This window comes from Dreissena polymorpha, chromosome 15 (assembly GCF_020536995.1).
Source record: "Dreissena polymorpha isolate Duluth1 chromosome 15, UMN_Dpol_1.0, whole genome shotgun sequence".
Classification (NCBI taxonomy): domain Eukaryota; kingdom Metazoa; phylum Mollusca; class Bivalvia; order Myida; family Dreissenidae; genus Dreissena; species Dreissena polymorpha.
The window spans coordinates 18,946,787-18,965,672 of record NC_068369.1 but is presented as its reverse complement, the minus strand read 5'-3'; the positions used below and the strand labels follow the sequence as shown (position 1 = coordinate 18,965,672).

Sequence of the window (18,886 nt, the reverse complement as noted above, 5' to 3'; positions counted from 1 at the left end):
TCTGCCATTTTCTCACATGAATTTTCAAAATCTGAGTTACCAGTACAGATGTCATTATAAAACTGCACTGAACGCATGGCACACAAGCATATTTTAACCCTTTGCATGCTGGGAAATTTGTCTGCTAAAATGTCGTCTGCAGAATTTCTAAAATTAGCATTTTCTTCTATTTTTTTTAAAGAATACTATCAGAATAGCAAACAGTTTGGATCCTGATGAGACACCACGTTCTGTGGCGTCTCATCTGGATCCAAACTGTTTGCAAAGGCCTTTAAAATTTGGTTCCCGCACTGAAAGGGTTAAGATGGAATACAGTTAAGCATGGAGTCAAGAATAAAACATTTCTATGAATGCCATTCTTACATTTATACACAGTTTTTATGATGGACGAATTATACTGAGTATTCTGCACCATACAGAATGCTAACATGGTCAGACAAGAGGTTTATGTCCAAAAAAAGAATTATTTTTCAGAATTAACTAGGGCCTAATTATTAAAGGGGCCTTCTCACATTTTGGTAAATTGACAAAATTAAAAAAAAGTTGTTTCAGATTTGCAAATTTTCATTTTAGTTAATATAATATTTGTGAGGAAACAGTAATACTGAACATTACCCATGCTCTTAAATATCCATTATATGCAATCTTTAGACAATTTAAAACCCTGAAAATTAAAAGGCGTTGCAACACAAAACGATTGAATAATTTGGGAGAGCTCTGTTGTTGTTGTCGTTGCCGGTATATTTTTTGAAACTACGAGGATTGCTTATATAAAGTATATCTCTCACTGTATCAGCACGGATGGCCGAGTGGTCTAAGCAGTAGAGTTTACTCCAGGACTCCAGGGGTCAGTGGTTCAAACCCTGTTGAGGGTTACTTTTTTTTCTTTTTTTTAATTGTATTCTTGTTTTTTTAATGGAGCTTTTTAGATTCAATGTTTACATTTATCAATATAAAGCATTTAATAAAAAACTTCAATACATGCCAAAATCTGTGAAAAGGCCCCTTATAATACAATAATTATTGCCATTGACACAACAAAAAATATATATTTGACTTTGTCCAATAAATACATTACTAATTTCTAATTTGCCATGACTACTAATCCTTAATTTACATAGAGCTGCTTTGATGGGCAAATGATATGAATAATTAAATCTAGCCTACAGGGACTTGAATTTGTTTACCATATACCTTGCTCTTACAACACTAAGAAAGCCTGTCAAAGAACTATGTTTGATATTTTGTGCTGGAGTTATTAAGTTTGTTTCACATTTTTCATGCAAAAAAAACTTAAGCAAAACTGACCAATTGCAAGTTTCCAAATTAATATACAAACTAATAACAATATGCATCAACTTATTTCAAGACATTGGTGAAATCTTTTGTTTTTACTCTTCACTACAATTTACCATGAATTACCAGTACAAGAACTGTATGCACATATTGGCCCATTCTCACCAACACACCACACTGGAATGCTTGCACAACACAGGGGGTCAGTATTTGGCCAAGAAAATACTGTGATATGTATAATTCCACACTATAACAGTGAACGATCCTAGATACATAGACAACACAGTTGTAGTATGTACAACTCAATTAATAACAAGTGCAGAGAGTTCAGAACAATACAACCTCCTTGTCAAGAAGAATGTATTATTAATTAATTGAATAATTATTTAAGGTACAAAATATGTTTTTCAGCACTTTGCCCTAAATTAATAAGCTGATATGACTTAAATCATTCTCACTAGTGGAGATATAAAACAAGGCCATATGTTTCAGTACGGATTTCAATCAAGAGCCATTAGTGATATGAAATAGTAATCAACACAAGGCCATATGTTTCAGTACGGATTTCAATCAAGAGCCATTAGTGATATGAAATAGTAATCAATATAAAACGTTCAATCAAGCCAAATTATTACAGTTTTACTCACAAATATGAGTAAGAAAATGGTACAGACCCGCGTAAATATAATAAGGATTCTCATCAAGCCCAAATCAGAATTTAACAGTGGGATGCTTACTGGCTTACACTTTTTGGTCGGCATAAATGAATTTTTAATTGCAAGAAAAAATGAAAAGTTCTTAAAAGAAGACATTTGAACACCAGTGAAGAGCCCTAGAAACCAGTCAAGTAAAGTTTTTAAACAGTTCAAAGCTCTGTCAAAATAGTTCATATCAACTGTTGAAATTTTAGAACCAAATCAAAAGCAGAATAAGCCTCATAATAATAGGGTCCACAAAATCTCAATTAATTGTATAGAAAATGTAGCATATAAAAGTTGAGAAAATCAAAATAAAACAATATGAACCATTTGTATAAACCCTGCATGGCAGTCAAGTCCCTAGAGCATATCGCTGTACATAGGGCCATGTTTGTAGGAGCCATTGCCATGCTGTGGAGAGTAATACTGGTTACCGCGGGTCAAGGTCCCTAGAGCATATCGCTGTCCATAGGGCCATGTTTGTAGGAGCCATTGCCTTGATGTGGAGAGTAATACTGGTGACCGCGGGTCAAGGGCTCAGGCAGGCCGGAGTGGCGAGAGCTGCGGGTGGAGCTGTAACTGTCACTTGGCTGCAGGTAGGACAGATAACCCTGGGCTCTCGGGTCGTGGGTCTCATCCCTCTGACGTTGGCGGTACTTGTGAAATTCACCCCGAAGTTTCTCGAAACGTTGCTCAGAGTCCGAATATCTACTCTGCCTTGAGGGCTTTGGATACAATTCTGACATGAGGCCAGTAGCACTTAAGCCCTCTTGCAAAGCACTCAGCAAGTCCTCGTTGCCGTTGTGTACCTCTGAGTAATTCCTCAAGGCTTCGAGCAGATCTGTCTCCACAGCATTATACGAGTCAAACTCATAATTTTCGTCCCCTGATATGTCCTTCCTATAGGGAGGTGAATTCCCGCTCGTGTGAGCCCCCGAGTCACGGCTCAGATTCTGCTCATTTGGGGCCAGGCTTGATCCAAGCCGAGAAGGTCGTGAGTGGAGAGACGATCCCGTCAGCTGTGATGAGGTATTCCGACTACCGATACCACTACTAACAGAGTCAGGGGTGAGGTCCTCCCTAACAGATGGCCGATCACGTCTAGCTGACCCTTGACCTTGTAAGCTGCCTGTACCTGAACTGTTTATACTGTTCCGATTGTTGACCCCACTGTACTGCTGATATGGAAATTGATTGGAATAGCTTTTGCTGGGACGATCACGCACTATAACAGTTGGTTTTACACTTTCTGGAATTTGAGCATCTTGAGCACCCCTGTAAGAGCCTTTGGCTCTGCGAACTTGATCCACCGCTCCTAACAGATGATCGCGGGTGTAACTGAATGGATAACCATCGCTCTGATCACGGTCACTTTGTGTGAGAGTTGTATCAGGTGCTGACTGGTTTCTAGCAACAACTGTGTTGTCATTGTCATCGTAAGTACTCTCCCGACTGTTGTCAGGACGAGGGTAAAGCCGACTTCGACTGTCATATGGCACGTTTTCATACTGAGGCTCAGGATACTGACGCTGGTATGGTTGATATGGCGAAGGAAGGACAGAACTTATGTCTTGAGCCATAAAAGGGTGACCCGAAGTGTCAAGGTCGTCGGTAAGGTAAGTCTGTTGAGATCCGGGCTTCATGGAACTGTGGCGTGGCAAACTGGGGTGATTTCTTGCAGGGTGTAATGGGGGCATGAAAACATCATCTACACTGTTTTGCTGACTAGGAAAGCTGTTGCTTTGGTAAGAAGGGAATGACCTCTGCTCTTGCACAGGGGTCTGGGAGGTTGGTTGTTGGGGAACTCTGGCTGGTTTCTGGGGCTGTGGTCCATATCTCGTAATGTCATCTTGAAAGCTGGAATCTGGAAGTAGACTGTCCCTCGGCAACGACTGACCTCTTGACCTCGGTCGCCGAGGGACAGGGTAACTTGGTCCATCGCTATGGCGCCAGGCTGGCTGAGATCTAGACCGATTTCTAGCTGTACTTCTACTACCTCTAGACCTAATGGTGTCATCATTATAGTCATATGGTACTAAATGCCTACCACTGTTAATTGTGCTGTTTCTATCAAAATTATTCACAAAGTCTGCATTACTTCTATTATTAACATATTCCTCAGATCTGTCTGGCTGATACGCCCCACTAGGACCTTGTTCATCATTGTATCTATGCAAATATCTATCACTATCACGTTTAGGAAACAGTTTATCACGAGACCGCAGACTGCTATACGGATCGGCAGACTGGGGCAGCATGAATACACCGTTGTCAAGGCCGTAGGGGGAAGCATTCTGATTGGCTAGAGGATAAGCATTCTGATTGGCTAGAGGATATCCTCCTCCTCTGTATGGTGGTGGCTCACTCCATTCTGGCGTATATTCACTGTAAGTAGAGAACATGGGACTATAACATACATACAGATGTAGGCAATGAAAAGGTTACCAAAACAATATTAAGTTCACTATTTTTCATTTGCTTTTCTGGCATTTTGATAAAAAAAATGTTCTTTGGATACACTTTCTGCAAAGTTTGTATTAGTAAAAACATGTATGAACAGCTAGTTTAAGACATAATTTAATATTAGTTATTTTAACTCGATTATTGCGAAATTATACCAGTTGGCATAAATGCACAAACTCATGTTGAACATAAATGTGCATACACTGCTTCATAATGATTAATGTGATTGGATTTTATTAACATTAAAACCACTAATATAATTTATGCTGGTAAGTTACTTCTTTCCATGAGTGATTGTCAAAATATAGTGTTTTTCATCACATTGTGATCTGTATATAAATTTTTAATTAAAATAAAGTTTAGGTGTTATTTCCAACTAAATATCGATAAGTGACAGACACACCATGCTTCAACAAGAAAATTTTAATGACAAAAAAGTAAAATGATAAGCAGATTTAAAATATGAACATGAATATGGATGGGATGAGACTTTAAAATGTTGACTTTATACAGAACTTAATTCTGATTTGTATAATAACAAATTGGATGAATGAGTCAATATTTTGAAAATATTTTAGATAAGAATGTGTGAGTGAATATCATTGTATTAACTTCTTGTTATATTTTAAACATAACTAAACATAAAAAATTGTGATCGGTGACTGGTGTAATCCTACCAACATGCTCATTTCCTGACCAAGTATTTATCGCAACACTATTACCAACATTTTCCTAGGACTTTATTTATGACTTCATGGAAAAAACCCATAAAATTTGTTTTACTCCTAAGACATCATGATCATGTTTGTTATTTTCGTGAATAGACACCCTAGAAAAAGCCCGGAATTTGTAAACTTTAAACTTCAGTAAACAAATCTAACAACTCTTGCATTTGTACCAATAAAGATTTAAAAAAATGTTTTTAAAAAGGTCCCCAGGTAGTATGAAGGGAGTGTTGGTTGTTGAATACTTAAGACAATACATCCATTGGAAGTTGGCAATCAAATCCAAAACAATCTTGATGGCTGCTGAAATTGGATGATAATTCAGAACAAACCAAGTATACAATCTTGACGATTGCTAAACATGGATGATAATTCAGAACAAATCAAGTATACAATCTTGACGACTGCTAAACATGGATGATAATTCAGAACAAACCAAGGATACAATCTTGACGACTGCTAAAAATGGATGATAATTCAGAACAAACCAAGGATACAATCTTGACGACTGCTAAAATGGATGATAATTCAGAACAAACCTAGTTAACAATCTTGATGGCTGCTAAAAATGGATGATAATTTAGAAGAAAGCAAGATTAGTATACAATTTTGATGACTGCTGAAAATGGATGGTAATTCAGAGCAAACCGAGTATTTTGACAAATGTGAAGGTGACACAGACATGTATACAATATCTGTTGAAGAGTGGTGCAACCAATCAAAGTGATCCCGCAGTCAGTAATGGAGTCGTCTCCCATGAAAATCATACATGATCTAAAGTCGACTGAAACCATTGGTTCGAAGCATATCAAGAACGATGATAATAATGGAATTAATTATATTAAAAACTGAACCATCAAACAGTTTTCTTGTTTTCTAACAAACAATGTTAACATACATGACTGTACTTATTAACCTTGATATAACAAGATGTGTTTGTGAAACACAATGTCCCCCTATATGACGTTTGACCTTGTAGGATGACCTTGACCTTGACCCTTCACCACTCAAAATGTGCAGCTCCATTAGTACACATGCATTTCAAATATAAAATTGCTAGCTTCAATATTGCAGAAGTGACATTACATGAGCAATTTTGACCCATATATTTGACCTTGAAGGATGACCTTGACCTTTCACCACTAAAAATGTGCAGTTCCATGAGATACACATGCATGCCAAATATCAAGTTGCTATCTTCAATATTGCAAAAGTATTCATAAAATTAGCGATTTGGGCCACATATATTTGACCTCTGACCTTGAAGGATGACCTTGACCTTTCACCACCCAAAATGTGCAGCTCCATGAGATACACATGCATGCCAAATATCAAGTTGCTATCTTCAATATTGCAAAAGTACTAAAAAAATGAGAGATTTTGGCCACATATATTTGACATCTGACCTTGAAGGATGACCTTGACCTTGACCTTTCACCACTCAAATTGTGCAGCTTCATGAGATACACATGCATACCAATATCAAGTTGCTATCTTGAATATTGAAATACTGCAAAAGTGTACATTAAATGAGCAATTTTGACCCATATATTTGACCTTTGACCTTGAAGGATGACCTTGACCTTTCACCACTCAAAATGTGCAGCTCCATGAGATACATATGCATGCCAAATATCAAGTTCCTATCTTCAATATTGCAAAAGTTATTGCAAATGTTAAAGTTGGCGCAAACCAACCAACAGGCCAACCAACAGACCAACAGACAGAGTTTCTTTATTTCCATGTTTTATAAGTATGAGCAACATTCTTTTGTTTTAGATGTACGTCTTATAAAAATAATTTAGCTTCAAACAGTTAGCCAAAAAAATCATTCACACATGTTTATTCTAATACAAAGTGTCATTAAAAGCTTACATTTATGGATAAAGTTACTGAATGACAGACCACTCTAATTGAGAGACCCACTCCTAGCTAGCACCCATATCAGTACATACGGCCATCGTATCGGGAACATGAAGTATGACGTATACTTTCCAAGATGACATGGAAAAAAGAACCAAAAGTTGTGGGACAAACTGCATGAAACAACATTTAGAGGAAAGGGGCATACCACAACTTCAAAAGACAATGAAGTATGAAAAATATATAAAGCGGAGGCCATGTCTGAAACAATTTCTATGAAAATGAATGATATGAAAGTAGAAATGTATCAAAAATTATATATGTAGCAGCATGGAAAGGGAATGAGCAATAGTCAGATTTTAATAACATGAATATTAACATAAAAAGGGCTGTTTGTAAAACATGCATGCCCCCCATATGGGCTCTTCGTTGTAGTGAGAGCCATTGTGTGAATATGTTTTTTGTCACTGTGACCTTGACCTTTGACCTAGTGACCTGAAAATCAATAGGGGTCATCTGCAAGTCATGATCAATGTACCTATGAAGTTTCATGATCCTAGCCATAAGCATTCTTGAGTTATCATCCTGACACCATTTTACTATTTCGGGTCACCGTGACCTTGACCTTTGACCTAGTGACCTGAAAATCAATAGGGGTCATCTGCGCGTCATGATCATTCTACCTATCAAGTTTCATGATCCTAGGAATAAGCGTTCTTCAGTTATCATCCGGAAACCATTTTACTATTTCGGGTCATCGTGACCTTGACCTTTGACCTAGTGACCTGAAAATCAATAGGGGTCATCTGCGAGTCATGATCAATCTACCTATCAAGTTTCATGATCCTAGGCCTAAGCGTTCTTGAGTTATCATCCGGAAACCATTTTACTATTTCGGGTCACTGTGACCTTGACCTTTGACCTAGTGACCTCAAAATCAATAGGGGTCATCTGTGAGTCCTGATCAATCTACCTATCAAGTTTCATGATCCTAGGCCTAAGCGTTCTTGAGTTATCATCCAGAAACCATTTTACTATTTCGGGTCACTGTGACCTTGACCTTTGACCTAGTGACCTGGAAATCAATAGGGGTCATCTGCGAGTCATGATCAATCTACCTATCAAGTTTCATGATCCTAGGCCCAAGCGTTCTTGAGTTATCGTCTGACAACCACCTGGTGGACGGACCCACGGACCGACAGACCGACCGACAGACCGACATGAGCAAAGCAATATACCCCCTCTTCTTCGAAGGGGGGCATAAAAATAATATAATTCATAATAACAGTTAAAGTGTGACATAAAGATGGCTTAGTAGATTATCACAACTGAAACAATTATGAAAAAAACTGACGATAGAAAGGACAACAGTCAAGCTAGGAAATGAAAAGGCAAACAAGTTGAACATGTTCAAGTTTCATTAGAGATGAATTGGAGGCATCAATTTTAACAAAAAGATATTACATGCCTTAACTGATGATAGTTGCTTCTAACAGAGTACTATAAAAACAGGGGCAAAATTCAAAAAGTCAAATAGCAGTTAAAAATTAAACAAAATAAAGTAGAATGGCAAATGCTAAATAATGAATGCTTTAATCATGTATGTGGACATGCCAAGAACAAGGGTGGACCACATTATGTATTGTACTTCACCTTTTTTGTTGTTGATCCTTTTATCACTTTGAAAGCACATAGAAAATAGAAACACCACATTAGTTCAAAGCCAGTTAATTGTAGTTACATTATGACAGATCAAAACTATTAATAAATCACATCAAAATTCGCTTTCAGCAAAAAAAAACTCATGTTAGCGCATGGTTATAACTGATATAGTTAATAGGACATCCACGACTACAATGTTTACTGAAATCCCTTCAATATATGCGATACATAGGATTTACAATCCAACAACCACAAGTATTATACTCATTTTCAGTATAGCATGCTTACCCCAGTAAAATACTGAAAGATCATAGCATTTTAGTCAAAATGATTTGTGAAATAATCAACTACCAAGAACTGTTGTGAAATCAATTTTCTGTTCTTAACCTTAACCAAAGTGAAAATGGCTTTTGCAACCAGCATTAAACCATAACAGCCGGCGAGTACCTCATAGTATGTTCAAGTTTTATGCTGTTTGCTGCTCATCAGTATCTAAGGGTTGGAAATGAAGCCTATAAAACTTGAATTTAGTAAGAAAATAGTATTTAATTATTTAGGTATTTAATTAAATGTAACTTTCTAAGAGACTACAAATGCGTCAATAATCATATTTTAGAGTCAAGGACTATACATGTGCACTAAACATCTAAACAGAATTATGTCTTTTACATCATTACTATAGTAACATAACAATCTTACAATGCATATATGGCACATGATACTCATGGCCTACAGGATGCATGTCATATATACCCTGCATGCTTTCTATCTTCGTCAGCAGGCACTTTGCATTTTTACATTGCTTTATACATTTTCACCATAATAACTCTCTGTCCATCTCTAAGATTGACTTCACAAAAACAAGGTCTAGACTAAAGTATAAAATGCGTTTTGGCATTTGCAAGGGTCAGTCTTCAATTTCCGTACCAACGTTGTAGTAATTATATGACAACAAACAATCTAGCAACATCACAGCATGAGCTCATACTTTTTGTAATATACATCATAGTCCCTGCGCTTAAGTGATATTAAAGATACTTACGGTTTTCCATCAGTCTCATCATTAGTCCCAGAGTATTTCACATTCCCTGAAAAAAAGAAGCACTAGTATGTTCATAGAAAATATACCCGCAATGTGGCTCACAGTCCATATGCACTGATTGAGATAGTAATTGATACAAGCAGGGAAACAATCTTCTTGTTTTCCCATTAAACAGAACTATACAAGGAAACTTGCTATAAATCAGATCTTGAAAATGACCTCAAACCAGCACAAAACACACCAAGTCTATTCCATTTATAACAATTCTGGAGCAAGCCTTGCATGAACAGGATTTATGCTAAAAAACGAATTCCTTGAAAAAAAAATGCTATAAAAGTGGAAAGTGTTGTCCCAAATTAGCCTGTGAGGACTGCACAGACTAATATGGGACAACACTTGAAACACTTACAATAAACGTCTTTATCCCAGAGCAAGGATAATTCATTCTTAATGTTGGCTCCTACCATATTGTTTGTGTTGTTGTGTCTTCCTCTTCTTGTCCTTACGTCTGGTGCAGACGACACCCAGGACGGTCAGAGTGATCGCTACCAGCAAGAACAGAAGGCCTCCAACTATGCCTCCGATAACCGTCTTCGATAAACCAAAATCTTCATCTGAAATATAAGTCAACATATTAGCATGAGGTCATTGTAATACTAGACAATATTGAATACACTTCTGCTTGTCTTAACTTCAGACAATCATTCTTTTTCATTAATTACATGACAAAAAGATGTGCAACAAAAAAGGGGGCAAATTTGTTAATATTATAGAAGAGTTATTGCTGTTGAAACAGTATTTGCAAAGTTTTCCTTACTTATAAAGTAAAGAAATTAAGATTAGACTTACCAACTTGTTTTTTACAACTGACAACATTTAATTTTCAAAAAAAAACATCAATAGTGACAAAAAGAAATACAAATATTTGGTGTTTTCGATATTAAATAAACGTGAATGTACAATTTGACAATTGTCAATAATTTAAGTCAGGTGTGTCAGTAATTGAATTTACAACAGATATATCATGAAACAAAAGGGCCTGAAAGGCCCAAAGTCGCTCACCTGAGATTCAAAGGAACTGACCTGTTCTGTGCAGCCAAAGATGTCATAAAAACAAAATGTTCTTACCAACTTTCATGACTAGTGAACACACTCTCAGCCATATTTTTCAACAGAACAAGGTTTTACTATAGCCATATAAGGAAAAATGCCCCGCCCCCTGGCAGCCATGTTTTTCAACCAACCGGCATCATTTTTGAACTCGTCCAAGATATTATAAGGATGAATCTTCTGACCAAATTTCATGAAGATTGGACAATAAACGTGGCCTCTAGAGTGTTAACAAGGTTTTACTAAAGCCATATATAGCCATATAAGGAAAAATGCCCCGCCCCCTAGTGGCCATGTTTTTAAAGCAACCAAAACTATTTTCGAACACATCCAAGATATCATTGGGACAAATCTTCTGACCAAGTTTCATGAAGATCAGAAAAATAAATGTGGCCTCCAGAGTGTTAACAAGGTATTACTATAGCCATATAAGGAAAAATGCCCCGCCATATCAACCGTCATATCCAGAAAACAAATGTTCTGATCAAATTTCATGAAGATTGGACCAAAAATGTGACTTCTAGAGTGTTCACATGTTTTCACTATGTACATATTGAGAAAACTGCCCCACCCCCTGGCGGCCATGTTTTTTTCACCTATCTGGACCATTTTCGAACTTGTCCGAGATATCAATGAAACCAATGTTTTGACCAAGTTTCATGAAAATAGGGCTAAAATTGTGACTTCTAGAGTGTTCATATGGTTTCTATATAGCCATATAAGGAATACTGCCCCGCCCCCTGGCGGCCATGTTTTTAAATGGACCGGAACAATTTTTCAACTTTACCAACATATCATTAAGACAAACATTTTGACACAGTTACATAAAGATTGGGCATCAAATGTGACTTCTACAGTGTTCACAAGGTTTTTCTTTTTTTTGACCTAGTTTTTGACCCAGCATGACCCAGTTTCGAACTCAGTCGAGGTATCAATGGGACAAATTTTCTGACCATGTTTCATGAAGATCGGACAATGAATGTGGCCTCTGGAGTGTTCACAAGGCAAATGTTGACGCCGCACGACGCACACTGGACAAAGGCGATCACAAAAGCTCACCATGAGCACAGCTCAGGTGAGCTAAAAAGTACTGCTGTACAGTATCATCTAACTATATGAAAAGATTCAGGACAAACAAGAGATGTGTTTGTCAGAAACACAATGCCCCCTAATGCGCCACTTTTTTTTACCTTTGACCTTGAAGGATGACCTTGACCTTTCACCACTCAAAATGTGCAGCTCCATGAGATACACATGCATGCCATATGCTATGTTCAATATTTCAAAAGTTATTGCAAAACTTAAATGTAAGGTAAAAGTTTTGGGACAGAATGACGGAATGAAAGACAGGCCAAAAACAATATGCCCCCGATCATTCGATCCGGGGGCATAAAAGTTATGAAAATTTATGGGTTTTTGTTTTACCTTTGACCTTGAAGGTTGACATTGACCATGACCTTTCACCACTCAAAATGTGCAGCTCCACGAGAAATAAGAGATTGAATTGAGAAATGATTTTTTATTTTTGACCTTGAAGGATAACCTTGACCTTTCACCACTCAAAATGTGCAGCTCCACGAGATACACATGCATGCAAAATATATAGTTTCTGTGTTCAATATAAAAAAGTTATGAAAATTTATGTTTTTTATATTTTGACCTTTGATCTTGAAGGTTAACCTTGACCTTTCCAGACTCAAAATGTGCAGCTCCACGAGAAGTAAGTAAGAGATTGAATGGAGAAATGAACATAATATTTTTTTAATTTTTGACCTTTGACCTTGAAGCATGACCTTGACCTTTCACCACTCAAAATGTGCAGCTCACGAGATACACATGCATGCCAAATATGAAGTTGCTGTGTTCAATATTTGAAGTTATGATAATACTTTAACGAAGGTTAAAGTTTTAGGAAAGAAAAATACAATTATATTTGACCTTGAAGGACGACCTTGACCTTGACTTTTCACCACTCAAAATGAGCAGCTCCATGAGATAAACATGCATGGTAAATATCAAGTTGGTATGTTCAATATTGCAAACGTTATCAAACTTTAACCAAGGTTAAAGTTTTGGACAGAATTACAGACAGACAGACAGGACAAAAACAATATACCCCCGATCTATTGATCCGGTGGCATAAAAAGTACAAAGATAACACAATTTTATAAGATTGAAAAGCATATACAAAACAATAATAATGCAAACATAAGTTAAGAGATACCAAAAGAAACCTAGACCAAAGTACTCATGTGCTAGGAAATAAATATATACTGATGGTATGTCAAATTAAAAATATTCAGTATAAAGAAATGAAAAGTTAAACATCATGCACTTATTCTTTTTTATGACATCAAGTAGAAGAACAACAGTAATTAATGTACCAGGATCAGTTGAATAATTATGTAAGCTGGCATCCTTTGCAGGCTTGACTGGCAGAAGGAAGCAAATAGAGAGTGCAGAGTAAATCAAAGCTTATCACGTGTTGCATCATATGCCTCCAAAGGATACGCTTTTTAAATAATAAAATGTAGATTATATCACTAAGGAGAATAGCGGATGCATAACAAACATCAACAGCTCATGGGGAGAAATAATCCACAGTAATTTAAAAATCCTCACTGGGATTATAAAATTGCAGAGCAGCATTGTGAAGTTGTGGAGCTGACCTTTGACCTTGACAACTGACCAAGTAACATGAATGTTGTGCACATCATCTGGTAATGGGGAACAACAAGTTATGCAAAATGGTTGGAAATTGTGAGGAGTTTTGGAGAACCAAGACATTAATTACCTTTCACATTGAATTGTGACCATGACTTGACTAAGGCCCAAGGCCATTATAAGGGAAGCATTGTCTGGTCATGGGGAATACTAATCCTAATTTTGGCCGTGCTCTGTGAAAGAGGGGTTAAATGCATGTGCGAAAAGAGTCAAACCAGATTAGCCTGTGAATTCCGCACAGGCTAATCAGAGACAAAAACTGTTTTCCGCTTTTATGATATTTTCTTCTTAGCAAAAAACCAGTTTAAGCGGAAAGTGTCATCCCTGATTAGCCTGTGCGACTTTCACAGGCTAATCTGAGATGACACTCTCTACGCACATGCATAAAAAACCCTGTCCACAGAGTACGGCATATTTATATTCAAATCCTCCCAGCCATTATTATGTTACAAAGCTGCCAAAGCAGAAACAATAGTTATGACATTTGACCATGAATTGACCCCTTGATATCATATAAAGGTAGCTGTATGGGATACATCATATGGTCATGGAAAACATCTTAAGTAACATCGAAATCCACCCTGGCATTTAATATTAATGGAACTTAAATAAGATCTGAACAGAAGTAACTGCCTAAGCAATGCTGACAAACACGAAGACTACTTTTTGCTCTCCTTTGGGGGCATAAAAAACAATGAATGTTTAATTGGTGCTAAGAAATGGACAATATTGGTGATTTTAAAATTCTGCTATAAATAGAATCAAATAAAGTCCAGCATTGATAAAAGAACCATCACAGTCATATTGTAAAAGGATTGAAAGGTACATTTAATTAAGTGTTTATTTTGTGTATTATTATTATTACTGATTAGTGATTTTCACATTTGAAAAAATATTAGAGATAATTACAGCTTTTAAACGATTAAGATTTGCATATGAATGCAACAGTTTTAGAATAAATAAAGAATTTCTAAACACATTTACAATCCAAATTAAGCATTCAACTGTGTAATATATTATTGATTTTAAAGGAAAAACAGAGTTTGTGATAATAGAGCAGAAAATAATTGTGTGCTTATTTAAGTAAGATTAAGGGGTCAGATGCTAAAATCTGTCATTGTAAAAAAACAACCCCTAAAATTGAAATTTAAATAATTCTGCTGAAACAATAATTTTATGCCCTCTTTATTTAGAGACAATTATAGATGTTTATTAAGATATTATCTAAATCCAATATGATTGTAGATGTATAATAAGATAACATCTATCACTATCAGGCAGTTAGCTGAATTGGCAATAAAAGTTTAAAGCAAACCGATCCCAAACAAAAACAATAATAAAAGTTGCAAATATATTTTCACCTTTGGGCACTTGAATACTGACAACATCACTGGGAATGCTATATGCGAGAAGACCATGGGACAACACTCGGAAGCTGTAGGTGAGCCCAGGCTCTATGGGCGACAGGACAAACTTGGTGCCTGGGGCTTTAATAAGGTCACTGCGAGTCCACCCACCACCCGAGTTGTATTCAACAGAATACTGAAATATCGTGACAGGGGTCTTGGCAGGCTGGTTCCATGTCACAATGAGACCGTCTTTGTCGTGGACCACAGTCACGTTGGCTGGGGATGTGGGCCTCTCTCCTTTAGAAACAGACATGGGTCAACTTCATTGGTTGTTCATATAGTGACAAAGATATACCATCAGCTTGATTGGCTGTTCTTATTGTGACAAAGATATACCATCAGCTTGAATGGTTGTTCTTATAGTGACAAAGATATACCATCAGCTTGATTGGCTGTTCTTATAGTGACAAAGATATACCATCAGCTTGAATGGTTGTTCTTATAGTGACAAAGATATACCATCAGCTTGAATGGTTGTTCTTATAGTGACAAAGATATACCATCAGCTTGAATGGTTGTTCTTATAGTGACAAAGATATACCATCAGCTTGAATGGTTGTTCTTATAGTGACAAAGATATACCATCAGCTTGAATGGTTGCTTATAGTGACAAAGATATACCATCATAAAGCGTCAAAGATATATCATACACTTGATTGGTTGTTCATATAGGAACAAGTATACCATCACTTAAAGTTGTGTATACAGTGACAAAGATATATGATAAACTTTATTGGTTGTTAATACAAGAACTTAAATATACCATCAACATAATTGGTTGTAAATATAGTGACTGACATACTATAAGCTTGATTGGTTGTTTATTTAGTGACAGACATTTACCATCAGTATGAGTGCTCGGGCAATGGTTTATAACCAAAGTCCCGAGGGTAAACAATCCCATTAGTCAGCCATCAGTGTGTTTGGTTGTCAATATAGGGTATAGATATATGCTTAATTGGTTCTTTCTATAAAACAAAGGTATACCACCATCATAATTGGTTGTTAATAAAGTGACACAGATATATAATCAGCTTGATTGGTTGTTTACTTAGTGACAAAGGTATACCATCAGCTTGATTGATTGTTTCAAAAGGAACAAAGAGAAATTCAAAGCATAATTGGTTGATACTTAAAGAAGTAAGATATACCATTATGCTTGAATGGATGTCACTATATACACAAAGTTGTAGCATAAGCTTGACACTTCTATACAAGCTACCATAGTTAACACTCTGACCTTCATTGTTGCGAAGTTCTTATTTTCCTTTTTTAACATGCCTGTTTGTTTAAAATATTTATCCAAGGACATATGAAATTGTCTGTAAAATACCTCGTTTTCATATCTTTTTCATTTCCATTTTATAAACAACTAGATATTCTAGCTTATAGTAGTTTAGCAATCTTTTATGCCAACTTTTACACCCACCGGTACCATTTAGTTCAGAATGAATATCGTAGTTTCTAAGGTTCTAAATATGACATAATTGATCAAGCAATTTTTGGATCAAGGTTTAAACATGCAATAAAACGACAAAGGTTAATACACATATTTTACATATATATGCTAGACACTTTTTATTTAACAGTGAATGCTAAACAAAACATAAATCAAAAAGTACACATTTAAAACAAACATCCCAAATAATATAAAACAAACCTTTACAGTTAAAACATTTCGGTCTTAATTTTTTGGCAAAACTATGGTGTGATAATTAATGAAACTGTGCTTTTTTCAACAGTTTGAGGGAAGTGTAGGTCACAACAACAATCTTAATATATCATGAACAGTGGTCAGTGATGTGTGGAAATCTAATTAAAATTGTGAACAATATGTGCCATTAAGTCATCACACAAGATTTCTTGTAATGAGGCTTTCCTCACTTCCTCATATAACCTGAATAACCCACCAATAGGCCTCACAATGGGAGGGAAGTAGGTCTGGCCAGAGGCATCGGTGGGCGGGACACTGGGGTTGCCATCGACAACACCTGCAAGGCCAACAACAATCACCATAGCAACCAGGCAACACGGAAACACGCATTCATGGTCTACATCAAGCAAGGAACTACTGGTAGTAGCCTTTTGTGGACTTGACCACAGCTCCAAATAAGGTTTTGTGAAATTCTTAACGTTACTACCAGATTTTCAAAAAGAATTCTTAACTCTGAAATTTTATTCTTAACGTTACTACTAAGTTTTGGAAAATTATTCTTAACTTTTCTAAATGACCTAAAAATAAATAATAATGATTATTTTCATGCAAATAAATCAAAATAAACATACTAGCAACTTTATTTATACGAGTTCAACAGTGTCTATTCAGTAGTATACAATTTTTTATTTTTCAAATACCTTCATATGCCCAAACTGTGCTTAGATTGCACCCTCGATAAATTTTAACATATTTCACAATTAAAACGGGTCTCCCCTTCAATCTTTTTAACAATTGGCCACGGGAATTGTCCCTTCCACTCGTTCAATCTTTTTTATTTAAGTTTGGACCCGTCGTGTTGCGTTTTTTTAGCTTTTCCGACTGTTTCGGCAACTGAACATACAACATCGTATAAGATCTTTTCTATAATGTCTTTCTTAACATTCAACTTTGGCTCACTTTGCTAACAATATGTTAAAAGCATGTTTTTGCACGCTTTGCAGTTTTTTAGGACGCTCTCTGGGCGCCGCCATAGTTTATTGACAGATGGACTGTACACCCCGCTTTTATTGGAAAAAAATGCGCTTTGTAAAACAAACCCGATAACCATTTTATATAAGCACCGAAAAGATCTTTAATACACGAAAAGAACTCAATAAAAATCAATACGACCGATGTAAAAATAATATTAGTAACTTGATTTTGTAATTCTTAATGGTACAACAATTTTTAAAATAAATACGCAACGGACTTATAAAATAATTCGTAATTACGAAAATACCACCCTTATCTGGAGCTCTGCTTGACCCTTTACTACTTAGATACGTATTTTGATGCATGTGTGGTCCCTTAGAAAAAATAAATTTAATTAATAAAGATCTTTCTTACTAGATTAAAGACTAAAGACTTCATTTCTAAACCTTAGATACTGATGAGCAGCAAACAGCATAAAACCTGAACAGACTGGGAGTTACTCGCAGGCGGTTCTAGTTTTATGCTGTTTGCACATAGCCATTTTCACTTAGCTGCTGAGTGGGAAAGGGTTAAAGTTAAACAATATGTATTTTATTGAATGTAATGGGTAAAATTAGTTAAAAACATTAATTATTTAAATACTTTTCAGCAATGTCCTTCAAAATGCTGTTTAAGAAATGCTTAAAAAAGGCATTAAAATCATGACACTTTATAATATCATTTAACTGCTATGCAAGATGAGTCATTCTTTACACAATATTATACCAAAATCAAAGCAAAATCTAAGACACAGGTTGTTAACAGCCACTGGTCTCTAAAACTTATAATAAATTACCACACAACAAAAAATGTAAGCCATATAGCAGCAAGAACAAGTTAGTTATTCACATGAGAGTTTTCACACATGGTAACATAATGCATAGTCAAGGTTGGTTTTAACTGAAACACAAAATTAACTGAAATGATTAAACCCAACAATCAGGGCCACAAGCTTATTGTTTATCTAATACAAAATTCAATCAACAAAGATGTCAAAACTTCTTATTTTTCAACATAAATAATTTATTTATAATGAAAAAAACTACACAAAAATAAATTACAGGAAACAAAAACATGACAAAAAACATATAAGCAGGAGGAACTGGGGAAAGGGGGATATTAAATGTACCGGACGGTGTACGATTTGCTGAAAGCAACAATTGAAAGCTTGTGAAAAGTGGATTAACAAGTACCGGTATGTATACTGTGAGGAATAAATCTTCAAC

General features: G+C 36.0%; 2 protein-coding genes across 4 annotated transcripts in view; both read right to left on the bottom strand.

Annotated features, from left to right (window-relative positions):
• The window catches only part of LOC127860006 (vacuolar protein sorting-associated protein VTA1 homolog), a 172,804-nt gene extending 172,100 nt beyond the window's left edge, over nt 1-704 (bottom strand). The window contains exon 1 of the mRNA XM_052397690.1: nt 292-704. The gene's annotated coding sequence lies outside the window, so the exon portion shown is untranslated. The remainder of the gene's footprint in view (nt 1-291) is intronic.
• Nucleotides 705-727: 23 nt separating this feature from the next.
• The window catches only part of LOC127859995 (protein turtle-like), a 266,899-nt gene continuing 248,740 nt past the window's right edge, over nt 728-18,886 (bottom strand). For 2 of the 3 annotated variants that reach the window (XM_052397671.1, XM_052397673.1), the window contains 5 exons: nt 16,903-16,983; nt 14,945-15,229; nt 10,214-10,363; nt 9,750-9,795; nt 728-4,379 (listed from right to left, as the gene is read on the bottom strand). In XM_052397671.1, coding sequence (XP_052253631.1) covers nt 2,444-4,379; nt 9,750-9,795; nt 10,214-10,363; nt 14,945-15,229; nt 16,903-16,983 — 2,498 coding nt within the window. In that variant the 3' untranslated portion in view covers nt 728-2,443. The remainder of the gene's footprint in view (nt 4,380-9,749; nt 9,796-10,213; nt 10,364-14,944; nt 15,230-16,902; nt 16,984-18,886) is intronic. The other variant, XM_052397672.1, reaches the window with a different exon arrangement.